General features: G+C 34.2%; 1 protein-coding gene across 1 annotated transcript in view; it reads right to left on the bottom strand.

Moving 5' to 3' along the window:
• LOC132551869 (cilia- and flagella-associated protein 44-like) overlaps positions 1-11,718 on the bottom strand; it is a 30,887-nt gene extending 19,169 nt beyond the window's left edge. The window contains exons 1-8 of the mRNA XM_060216012.1: positions 11,670-11,718; positions 9,066-10,031; positions 4,090-4,920; positions 3,672-3,837; positions 2,814-2,976; positions 2,226-2,365; positions 1,788-1,967; positions 779-1,058 (exon numbers count right to left, since the gene is read on the bottom strand). Of these exons, the coding sequence (XP_060071995.1) occupies positions 779-1,058; positions 1,788-1,967; positions 2,226-2,365; positions 2,814-2,976; positions 3,672-3,837; positions 4,090-4,920; positions 9,066-10,031; positions 11,670-11,718 (2,775 nt within the window). The remainder of the gene's footprint in view (positions 1-778; positions 1,059-1,787; positions 1,968-2,225; positions 2,366-2,813; positions 2,977-3,671; positions 3,838-4,089; positions 4,921-9,065; positions 10,032-11,669) is intronic.
• Positions 11,719-13,705: the final 1,987 nt, after the last annotated feature.

Here is a 13,705-nt window from a genome sequence, read left to right as displayed (position 1 = left end):
AAAGAGACATGACATCATACATGGATGATATAAAGAGGCACAACATCATACATGGATGGTATAAAGAGACATGACATCATACATGGATGATATAAAGAGGCACAACATCATACATAGATAATATAAGGAGACACAACATCATACATAGATGATATAAAAAGACATTACTTCATATATGGATGATATAAAGAGACATGACATCATACATGGATGATATAAAGAGGCACAACATCATACATAGATAATATAAGGAGACACAACATCATACATAGATGATATAAAAAGACATTACTTCATATATGGATGATATAAAGAGACATGACATCATACATGGATGATATAAAGAGGCACAACATCATACATAGATGATATAAAAAGACATGACTTCATATATGGATGATATAAAGAGACATTACTTCATATATGGATGATATAAAGAGACATGAAATCATATATGGATGATATAAAGAGACATGACATAAAACGAAAATAATAAAATTCATTGAACCTGCAAAAAATATAGAAAAAAACTGAATTAGTATGTATTGTAATATCCTTGTATCACATTGATAGATTTATCTCTCAACAAAAATGAGGGTAAAAAATACTATTCAATTCAAAAGTCAGGGGGCAGGCCCAAGAGCCAAGAAATAGCATTTTTGGGATTTTACAAAAAACAGCAAAAAACATGTCATGGGTGGGCTTATTACATGGACAGGTACATTGCATGAGCCATATATATTTTATTCTAATGGTATTACTACCAGAATTTTTGTACCTTAATAAAACCATCCTCTCCTACAGTCATCAGTTCTCCCTCATCCAACAAGATCTGCATGATGTTTCCGATGTGACAGGGTTTTTTCCCCTTACATGAAATCTCCACCTTGATGAGACCTCCTTCCCACAATAACATATTTCCCCACTCACAACCTGACAACACTTTTCCATCAGGAAGCTCCACATAGCCTTCAATATCAGAGATTTCTGTCTTGCCAAATTTACCAAGAGCTCCTTGAAGTTTCAAACCAGTGAAAGTGTCTGCCATTTTCCAAAACCTTGAAAAAGATGTTTGAAAAATAATAAAGTTTTCTTTAAGACTGATTTAATAAATGGAAATTAAGATTTATTAAGAATAATCTAGATTTAAGGAAAACAAATCACTTGTAAATTTCCTCTCAATTAAATAAACACTCAGATTAGGACAATCTGATTAAAATGTATATCTGAATTCTCACTGTGTTACTGTCTGCACTGGGATCTGACAACAACCCATAACGGGTAATGTTCTGCATGATATTTTGCAAAAACCAATCAAATTTCTGCATACCAAATCTAGGAATATATTACTGCTTGAGCATTAAGTCATTCTATCACAACATGTTGACAAAAGCTGGAGCATGTACACATCAATTTGATTAGAATGCAGATCCCTTTCTCAAACCCTAAACAGAAAGCAGCACAGTGAAAACTAGGATAGAGAAATTTTTTTTGTTTAGGTCATTTCAACTTTTTATCTGTTATTAGATTTCTGGGCAGTGCAGTCAGCTGATTTCATGATAGCAACAAATTACCACAAGTTTATCTTCCTAAATTATGAAAAATTCACATCAATATATATGTATAGTATCATCTGTTTCATGAAAGTTTATCACAGGAAAAGTGTTGTAATACAGAAATCATACAAACTGTGAAAAAAGTTGGTGTTCTTTACTTGATATCTGAGACACTGATCAGTTGAACAACCAATTAAAGATAGTGTAGATGTTCATGTGACTAATTTATACCTTATATGGGTTGTTCCAGCAGTGGTCAGTTGACCTTCTAACTCTGTGGAGAATGTTGCACGGAACACGTCCTGAGAGAAAGCCTTGGACCTTAGGACTGTCATCTCCTCTTGCCATCGCCAAACAGTTAACATGAAATCTGGGTTACCTCCCTGTGATGCTAACAACTCACCGTCAGAACTGATAACAAGATGATATAAATAGTTACAGGGTTACAAGTGAGATCCACTAATGGGTAAGAATACTGAGGAGATCTGAAAGTTTTTCTGTTGTTCTGATAACTGTAATTCTTTTTCAGGTTTGACTGTCATTTCATCAGACAAGAAATATAATACATATACATGTACATAAACAAAATGTTGAAAATATGTACCAGGTATTACACAATTGAAGTACAAAATTTACCTAAATTTGCCTGAACAATTTTTACAGACTGACCTGAAATCAATGTAAGAATATGATCTTTCTGTTCCTCCCCTCAGGATCCGGTACAACTTCAGAGAGGGGTACTCGAATATGTTGATGTTTGGGGACTGACCTTTCTCAGCAACGGCAAAGTATTTCCTGCTGGGATGAACCTACAAAACCAAACAAACAAAAACATAATCTAAATCGTCGATAACACTCGTTATTTTTCAAGTATCCAAAATAAGTACTGATTCAGAGGAAATATTCAAACTCATAAAAAACAAATACTTCTAAATACTTGATAATGAATACTGTGTAGCTTTTTATTGCCAGTGTCTATTTTTTTACCATCAATTTGCTGTTAATATTGATAATATAGGAAAATGGATCTTTGAATCCTGTGTCTATATTTAAGACTTCATTGGAACACTAAATAACATGCACAATAGGGGATGGGGTCACCTTGTACTGACTAATCAGGGTCATCTTGTACTGACCAATCAGGGTCATCTCGTACTGACCAATCAGGGCAACTTGTACTGCCATCAGGGCCATCTTATACTGACCAATAAGGGCCGTCTTGTACTGTACACTCAGTCACACATTCCTGTTACTAACCGTTAAGGCCCCTATACCTCCACCACTGGTACTACGCAGATATGTGTGTTCACGTGTTTGAAGATCAACTAACTGGACAAGATTTCCTGCCGCAAATATCACTGTTTTTTCATCAAGTAAGTGAAGGTTAGCTCTCTTAGTACAGTCATAACCAAATGAATACCTAGGAAACAAGTCAAGGAATGTAAAAACAAGCTTATTATACCAGATCCTTGGTTTAAACTCGCATAAGCTGAAAGTTAAAATAAAGGCAGTATTTCCTACTTATTTTAAAATTATTGTGACATTAGTCAATAATACCATGTCTGGTGATTAATTATGTTAGTTTGGTCCACAAACAATGCTGACCAGCCAAACTCTTACACAAAGAATGAGATACCTCTGTCTATGGAAAAGACCAATGTTTGACTATTTTCTCCCATATACTTAAAAAAAAGTACAGAAACAAATTGTAGGTTGAAATCTGTTCATTGTGCAATCAATGTCCCATAAGATGTGCATGAAAATTGATGACAATATCAACATAGTTATATTATATAACAAGGTGACGCTACCCCCATTGTGAGTAAAGTCATAGCAGATGCTATCTATATGCTATCTATTACATCCTTGGGGGTGACAGAGAAACAATGAAGAGGTAAAACAAGAGACAAATCTGATAGGAGAAAATCCAATCCATATCTATATTCATTTCAGTAGAAAATGCAACAGATGTTGTTTCAATGTCCTGTATTATACCTACATCTATATTTTAAATGATTATTTTTTTTTTGCTTTTATTTTTGCCCTAGGTTTATAGTAGGTTAATTGTAATACAACCCTGACCAGGAAACAATAGAATTCAATAACAAAGGATACTGGAGTGACAGCATGTCCTCTGGTAGACCCGAGTTTTCTGTAATCACAGGCTTAGATGTCAGATTGTCCAGTTCATAAAAGAAGTCGGCAGGGATACCAGTCTCTTTTTCCACCTTATCTTCTTTCTTTTCTCCTGCTTCTTCTTTTTCCTCAACCTGGCTTTGTTCTATGACAGAAATATCATTTCATTAAAAAAGTGGGTTTGATAAAACGTCTGTTTGTAGAATACTATTGAAATTAAATAGAAAGACCATATACCAGTAAAGTTAACTAAATATTGATTCAACTTTTGAGAAAATTCTCATTTATCTCTTTTTTCCAAAGTTATAGATAATATATGCTATGGTAGAATACCTTTAATTATTTTCACAATTCTTTCTCCATTTTTATTTTCAATGAATCCTCATTGAAGAATTACCTTGGCCATCACTTTTTGTAGCATTGCTAGTTTCATCTCCTGGCTTATCAATTGCTACTGACTCTTCTTGCTCAGTCTTCTCTGTTTGTTCTGTAACTTTCTCTCCCTCAACAGGTTTATCGCCACTTCCATCTTCTGGGGTCTTTTCAGCTTCCTGTGCCTGTTCAGGGGCCTTTTCTCCTTCCTGTGCTTGTTCAGGGGCCTTATCTCCTTCCTGTGCTTGTTCAGGAGCCTTGTCCACCTCCTCTGTCTGTTCAGGGGCCTTTTCTCCTTCCTGTGCTTGTTCAGGGGCCTTATCCCCTTCCTGACTTTGTTCAGGGGCATTTTCTCCTTCTGATGGCTTTTCATCTACTTTCGTATTTTCTTCAAGTATTTCTTCACCTGTTGTTTGCTTAGATGTCTCCCCTTCTTGTTCTGGAGTTTTTTCTGCTTCCTCTTCAGGGGCCTTTTCTGCTTCCTGTTCCGGGGCCTTTTCTCCTTCCTGTTCCGGGGCCTTTTCTGCTTCCTGTTCCGGGGCCTTTTCTCCTTCCTGTTCCGGGGCCTTTTCTGCTTCCTGTTCTGGGGCCTTTTCTGCCTCCTGTTCCGGGGCCTTTTCTCCTTCCTGTTCCGGGGCCTTTTCTGCCTCCTGTTCCGGGGCCTTTTCTGCCTCCTGTTCCGGGGCTTTTTCTGCCTCCTGTTCCGGGGCCTTTTCTCCTTCCTGTTCCGGGGCCTTTTCTGCCTCCTGTTCTGGGACTTTGTCTGCCTCCTGTTCTGGGGCTTTGTCTGCCTCCTGTTCTGGGGCCTTTTCCTCAACCAGAGGTGGTTCTGTTACTTGTTCTCCACCAGTAGCTTCTAATAAACAAAAAAGACGACAGATTCTAATACAAAAATAGTACATTTTAAAACCTTTTTTTTGTTTGATACATCCAAAGTTTTCTTACAGATATTACTATTTTAAGAATAATCATCTATTAAACATTGTATGATTTTCTTTACCATTTTTATATAAAAATCTCTAATATAAATTCTGATACTAGTGTTACATGCAGGATTATTGTATTGGCTCTATATTGTATTGTATTCAAAAAAGAATTTAACAAATTGTGAAGAAAGAAGGAAAAATTTGGTAAAAATCCATAACATAAATACACATCAAGCACCATGTTTACAAAGATCAATCAGCTAGAACGCAACTCTAAAAAGGCTTATTTAGAATTCTAATGGATACTTCACTGGGAGAACAAATTTACAACACTATAAAAAATGAATTTTTGATGTTACAGATTAATGTGATATTTTGGCGATGTATGGCACAACATGGTGAGGAATACACAAAAGGTGAACATGCAACGAGCATCAGATATTTTCATTGTACGACCTAATTTGTTTACAAAGAAAGTGAAAGTAAAGTGTATTACACTGTTAACGCTATAGGGACTCAACACTAAGTCTGTGAGCATGGACTAAGGACCACATGTAGATCAGTCACTGGTCACTAGGCATCCATCACTTTTTCAAAGAAAAGACCTTCCTCGTCTATCTACTGGTCTCATGTTAAACCCTAACTCTGTGAGGATATCTGACTTACCATCTTAAAATCTACTTTTTATGCACCAGACAAGGAAATTTATTTTCAAGTTCAGACAACTACAAACTTGAAATTATTCATCTAGATCAATGATTTAATATCATTTTTTTTCAATAGTTGAAACAGAAATTTGAATTCGACTATTAAAAAGTAAACTTTCAAAAGTTGTTCTTATCAATTAGTTAAATCCCTACTTATAATGATGAATGGGAATGATATGAAACCTTTACGGTCATTCATTGTTTATATTTAGAATCTCTATGGTATCCAGGTACTAGTAAATGAAAGATCTATACAGTAAAGTATGATGAAAATTTCTGTGAATCAAATCAAACGATAAACATCCATTTGTACAGCAATTATCAGATATAACAAAATAACTTTGATAGAATGTTGACTAAATAAAATGCATATCAATATGAATTATGGCAAAACAACATGCATTTCACAACATATAAAGCAGACATGCTCATGCAACAGCTAGCCCATCCAAGGGCACTCAGTGATGACACAGCAATAACATTCCAATCAACCCCCACCCACCCCTCTACCTTCCCAACCCCTACATGTCCACACCCCTTCCCTCCATCACCCCATCTCCTCCTGTACCAGTCCAGAGATACATCATTACAAGTGATACAGTGTTTAGAATGATAATGTGACAAAACTGTAGCCTGCAATTTCTTAGAATAATCTTGAGATCAATTGTTACATTTCTTGTATTTTGACATTTTGTATTTTTCCTGATATCAGTGACAATGCTCAGGAGGGGGTGTGGTCAATCGCAACAAACTTAGGATCTTCAGTGAGATAACTTTAATACTACGTCTACCAGTTTCGCCCAAACATTAGGGCTTCTTCAGGACTAATTGTGGTTTACAATGCTTTTGTTAACATTTGCAATATCAAAAATATTTGTCCAAATTTTCATTTCATTGAAAGATTCATTTTCGTTTAAAACATTAAATGAGTTGATAAAACATCAAATTAAAGTAAACCAAATAAGGATGACAGTGCTTGACCTAAGGATATATCTAAAACTGATCAGATCTATATGACAACATGGTAGACTACAGGGATAACACAGAATCAACATTTATCACACAGAGAAATCTACTGGTTGTACACAATCTACGTCACAGTCAAGAACTAGAACTGAAAGGGGTGGGGGGATTATTATGTAAACAAGCAAACAATATAACTATAGAAACTGAAGTGATCCTCATCCAATCTATGTACAGATTTTTTGTTTAACAATCAATAAACCAGTGAGTTGAATGATCTGGGATTATTGTCACATAAAGAAAATATTGTTAAATCTGTATTTCCACTTATCTGTCACCAATACTGACGTAACATACCGAATTTTACTGTTTATCCAATAAGCATATCATTATATGTTACTGTTTGATATTATCAAAAAATATATCACAGACTTCTGAATCCTAGATAATGTGTTTTGTTACCAATAACTATTACATTTCTGTCCTAAATCACAGAATTCTGAATCCTAGATAATGTATTTTGTTACCAATAAATATTACATTTCTGTCCTAAATCACAGAATTCTGAATCCTAGATAATGTGTTTTGTTACCAATAACTATTACATTTCTGTCCTAAATCAAAGAATTCTGAACCTAGATAATGTATTTTGTTACCAATAACTATTACATTTCTGTCCTAAATCACAGAATTCTGAATCCTAGATAATGTGTTTTGTTACCAATAACTATTACATTTCTGTCCTAAATCAAAGAATTCTGAACCTAGATAATGTATTTTGTTACCAATAACTATTACATTTCTGTCCTAAATCACAGACTTCTGAATCCTAGATAATGTGTTTTGTTACCAATAATTATTACATTTCTGTCCTAAATCACAGAATTCTGAACCTAGATAATGTGTTTTGTTACCAATAATTATTACATTTCTGTCCTAAATCACAGACTTCTGAATCCTAGATAATGTGTTTTGTTACCTATTTATATTATATCTCTGTCCTAAATCACAGACTTCTGAATCCTAGATAATGTGTTGGGTATCTTGGCTTATTGGTGGGTAAATCACATATACACATATTATTAGAATCTAACATCCTTACATATAAGTAGTGTCTTCATGATGTCAATAAAAAATTCACTTGTGGCACATTCCAGATATATGTAGTGGTAAAGTAATTTTGCTGGGCAGCTTCAATCAAACTCAATGAATTGCTAAAACAAATATGTTGTAAAATTTGTTTGTGTAAACTCCTTTACTGATGATATAAATATTAAATACTGAAATCTTTAGATGATTGGACTAGAAGCAGCAGTTCCTATAGCTAGCAAACAATATATGTGACATCCAACAGAAAAATTAATCTTTATAATCATTTTATTCTCAAATGTACTTGCCAGTTTTTAGGAAACATCCATGATCTAGTTTGATGAAGTCATATACAACTGTACTTTGTTCTATGAAATTTATTGAATTTTTTAACAAAAAACAAGATAGAAATTCAGTCATAGGTGAGAAATGAAGGCACAAAACTGGCAAGACTTCATCGAAAATAAAAAAAATAACTTAGCAAATAAGTATTCACATGCTACGTCCATGTTCAGTCTCTATAAAGTTCCTACAAAAGGTGAATAGCATATACCTTTCCATACAAATTAAGACACCACAGCATCAAATAATGAATTAATCTACATCATACAACTGTTTCATCCTTCTAGGACTCGTCAGTGATGCTACATCATACAGCTATTTCATCCTTCTAGGACTCATCAGTGATGCTACATCATACAGCTGTTTCATCCTTCTAGGACTCGTCAGTGATGCTACATCATACAGCTGTTTCATCCTTCTAGGACTCGTCAGTGATGCTAAGCACCTAACTTTTGAAGCCTAATAATATAATTTATCATTCAAAGACAGCCTTAAATTGATTTTATAAACCAATGGGAATGACAAAATAGCTATTTCAATTCCTCACTGACTTTCACAACATGTATGTCAATTCTTTCCCTGTCATACCTTTCTGAAAATAATTTCCTCGAAATAAGATTTCAGTATGAAAATGTCAAGAAGCATACTATCTTTCCAATTTTCTATTTTTTGTTTTTAATTCAGATTTCTAAATTGCTGTTGAGTTAATGATAGTTGAAGATATAAAAAATTGAGATGCTGAATTACCTAGTATACAGAATTGATAACAGTATGATCTTCAGAACATGGACATAACATCTATATAAGGTAACAGCTACAGTATTGGTAAATATGTGAGGTTTGTTGTGGACATGCAAAATAGTCTGAAATAGAGTGGATTTGAGATGAAAGCATTGAAAATGTTTTAGAGATGTCTAAGGAGCCTGCAGAGAAGGCTAGGCGGTGCACAGATGTGGAGCACAGAGTCGCAATACCTCCCGACTGTCCTGTCTGTAGGACAGTGTCTTGTGTTCCTGTGTGAGTCGGTACAATCTCCTCCTCAACCATTGTTCCTTCAGGAGAAAACTGTGATGATGTTGTTTCATTTTTAGATGATTTGACTGGATCAATATTTTCCTTTAACATGTCCTCAGCTAAGGTTGGTTCACGTGACATTTCCTGTGCTGTCATCTGAACCACACCCAAACTCTGATGAATCTTGCTCTCCTCAATTTTCTGGCTGTTTTCATCTTGATCAGTATCAACAACAACTTCTTTAGTAGTAATAATAACCTTTTTATTGGATCCATCTTCGTGGCTCTTCTCCATCATTGCCACCATATGTTGGATCTCTCTCTCGGCCAGTCCAGAAATCTCATCACTAGTGATAATTTGACTTTCGATTGAGTCTACGTCTGCTTTCGTGGTGATAATTTGGCTACTAATGGTGTCGAGATCCATCACTGTAGAAGTGACAACTCGAGTGTGGGATACCTTCTCCTCACTCAGACTGCCCTCTAACTCCATCAAAGGGGTATTACCTGCACTTTCCCATTCTTGTAGATCTACAGAATTCGCGACCACACGCTCTGTATTCTGTGTCATCTCCTCTTCAATAGACACAGGAAGGGAGACATCACTCTTCTCGGTTGTAAATTCTGGTTGTGTATCTCTTTGAAAACTAATATGCTTTTCCTGTTCTTCACTCAAGTGAACAGTTCTCTGCCTTGGACTGCTTCTTCTGTTGGTTGGTTTTTCACCTTCTGGCGGTTTTGGCATTCGAGTTTCCAGTGGAACAGGTGTCCCCTCTCCCCCAGAGTCTGATGACATGAGTGCCTCTTGACGAAGCCTGTATCTACGTAGTGCCTCCTCTTTTAAATGAGAGGTGGCTTCTTTTAAATTGCGTGACTTACGACCAGTGCCCTCATTTCCTGAGCCAGATGCAGGAGAGTCACGAGATCCTCGAGTGACAAATTAATAAAAACAAGATGTCATTAACAGAAATTGTTATTGTTATCCTCAAATCATTTTCCTAAATTCAATTCATGCTCTTTGTTATTATTCAACCTTTAACCATATGTATACAGGTATATGCACATAAACAAACAGATGCATTAATAAGCAAAAATCATCACTCAAATTCTCTAGTTTACGCTATTTCAAAGACATAATATGATATTTGTATATTTCATCCAAGACAAATGTCTTAAATTACTCGTCTACAATTTAATGGCAAAAGAGATCCATAAGCAAGAGATAAGATCTAAAGACTTTCTCTGAACCTGCTTGCAACTCAAAGATTTTCAAACAGATATACAGATTTACTAATAAATTCTGGTTCTTCAAAATCTAGACAGATCATCTACTAACAAAGCCACCTGCTACTGTGCTAGTGACAACCATCATGGTCCCAATTGTTTTTGATCAATTTTACAGCATTCTTGTGATACACAATCACCAAAGGTTCATGGTGGGTTGCCAAAGTTTACATCTGACCAATATATTTTGGTTGGTTGGTCTTTTTTGGGGGGCTTGAAAAGATTGAGTTTGCTAAAATTGTAGAGTGAAAGACAATGTTCATCAAGAAGATATTCTTTTGATTATGTGTTTTTTACTTGTTGTTATTCAATGACAATTACAACACTTAGGTTGCAGTGTTGTACAGTGGAAAATTAAGATATTGTTGGAAAATAAATTACCGACAATGTTGTTTTTCATGACAATACAAAAAAAAAAAAAAAAATATGTATAAATAAAAATAATAATTCCTGAAAACATTTTGATAAATTGTATATATTAATTTTGTGTGTGCTACTGTTTGGTATTGAATTTTAAAAAGAAATCTATCAATTACACATACAGCAGCAAGTTAAGCTGTCACAATAGTTAAAGTACACGACCTGCAGACATATAATGTTCAATATATGGGTTGGAAAATCTGCTGGAATCTGCTCTTTTTGCCTGAATTGGGTTTTATCTAGATAAATATACTGCTATGACAGTTACTATAAATCGCTGAACTGGGCTACGACGGTGACGATAATTATGTGACACTGTAAGCAACAAAACCATTTCATTTATATCTTACAATACTTTGACATTACAACACCATTCTCGGTCAATATTTAATTGAGTATAGACATTACATACATAAAATGATTACGTAAATGCAATGAAAACTTTGATTGATGGTGAACTGTTTCAAACACGGTGACAGTGACCAATCTGTCAACAATCAGACAGCCGTGAGATAACAGTAATCAAAATTTCGACATATGCACAAATACCTAGTGGGGGACGTCAGAATTGCATTAACACGTGCAAAAATTGGTCTTGAATATTTGTGGTGGTAAAGATATGAGAAACTAAAATGCTGCAATAGTTATTTCGAGTAGAATTTCTATCGAAAAATGTGTGTTTACATCACTGTCACGATGTCGAAAGGATGAAAAAGGACGGGCACCTAGCATTTACTATTTACTCTTGCTTAACCACGCCATCGCAAAAGAAAATCATAAAACGCGGACATTACAGTGACAACTTTGTCTATATATATCTTTACGCCTGTTCAATTTTGATACTTGACAGTAATATAGTACCTGGATTTTCCGGCTTCGGTGAAGGTGGTTTCTCACCGTCACCCTCCATCTTGGATTTACTTTGTTGCTATGGTGCACTGCGCATGCGTGTAATTTAGTTATGAAAAGAGAGTTCTTTCAAGATGCACAACTCCGTCAGTTAAATTCAACAAAAATAAAAACATGTCAACATTGTACATTATATTACGGACTACAGTCAGTTGTGTTCGATTAGAAGAAACAGAACAAACCATAGAATTCATCCTCCATTACAGATTTTTCCGTATTTTACCCCAAAGGCCTAAAAGGGCTGTAAACGGACTTCGAAATATTTTAAATTAACTTTTTGTTTTAAAATCCATCTAATTCATTTTTCTTTAAAAATTATGGCACACGTTTCTGTGAGATTCATATATATACATTTTTGTCATCGTTGAAGTCATTACCTCGTTTTGTAGTTTCTTCATCTTTATTCTAATAGCATTATTTCTTTCCTGTAAGATTTGTTTTGATTCTATGGGCCAAGGAAAATCCAAACAAAAATAAAATCCGATTGAAAATAATAAAACTAAGAACACAAAATATTGCTTTTGAGACAGAACTGGTGATATGATAAGTTTCATTTATGAAGTAAAGTCATTTTGATCACATCGTCGTTTTATGTAAATTTGATCAACATCTGTTAAGCTTCGGGTTAAATATCATACTTCTGTATTGATTTATAAGGCTATCAATAATTTGGCTACAAAATACATTAAAAACAGTATCATTACATGTGATGTTGTGTATCATTGTAATTTGAGATATACATCAAATAATTCTCTTGTTCTACCAAGATCATTAACCAAATAAAAAAAATGTTACTCTGGTGTACTTATGTGGAATAGCCTTCTAAGCAAACTGAAATCTTCCAACGGCCTTTTGTTGTCAAGGAAAGAATTAAAACGTTATATATCAAATATAAAATTCTCGTCGTAGTCATTATTCATACTAAATTTGTCAGGATGTTGTCTGTTAGTATTTTTCTTATGAATAGACATGCATCAAATTTAAGTATATATATTTTATCTGGTTTCAAAATTTTATGATTAAATTTCATGAAATTTTAATTATTGTTACAAATTAATCAAGTTTTAGGTTAATTATGTTTTACGTTAATTATTTCATTATTATATGTATTGTTGTTGACTTTGATTTACTTGATTTAAGGGTAACTCTTTATCTTAAATTGCATGTTTATAGTCATGGTAGATAGATATTGGTACCTGATTGTAAGTACTTGTAATTAATCATTTGGGGTGACCGTGTGGACGTATACTTATACTTAGCATGTTACCTTCTAAAAATACAGAATTATTATAAATATTCTATGAAATGATAAATTATCTAGAAAATTAGACATCAGTTTGGCGAACTGAAATCAGTTCAGTTTTAACACAATAAAACGTCTCATCACAATGATTTTTATCTCACAGAGCTACGGTCCAGTAATAAGACCTAAAAACTGCAGAACAGAAATAGGTCATCCTATGCATCTAAGCTTAATCTCTTCTTTATTTTTTTTATTCTCTTTTTTTGGTGTGTGTGTGTTGTGTGTTTAGTGTGTTTTGTTTTTCATTAGAACGCATGCTTCCACCACTTTTTGATACTTTGACTAAGGCCTTGCTTTATGACTAAAATAAAACTTCACGAGTTGAATTCTTTATTTTGAAATTTTGGATACATTAGACCTAATTTATGATTCTAATTTTTGCCGTAATTATTTTTATTTATATCTAAGTAGAATTTAGTTATTTTTTATACATCACCTCTGTTTACAAGAACTCGATATTAATCAGCTTGCTTTGAAGTAAAGGATTATTTTAAATGCGAATGTTGAATACTTTTAAAACATGGCATGGATTGCATTTTTTGTTTTATGATGATGATGATGTTTGGAAAGATAAAAAGGAACAAAACAAAGTAGCACTCTGTGTTTAATTGATCATTTATGTGGAATACAGAACCCCCTCAGCGTGTACACAAGAATCCCTACAACCTGTCAGAAGAAAAAAAAA

The sequence above is a fragment of the Ylistrum balloti genome, unplaced genomic scaffold, assembly GCF_031769215.1.
Source record: "Ylistrum balloti isolate Yb309-2 unplaced genomic scaffold, AGI_CSIRO_Ybal_v1 Utg370222, whole genome shotgun sequence".
Lineage (NCBI taxonomy): Eukaryota > Metazoa > Mollusca > Bivalvia > Pectinida > Pectinidae > Ylistrum > Ylistrum balloti.
Note: the sequence above shows the minus strand (reverse complement) of the source record. Positions and strands in the feature narration are given on the sequence as shown.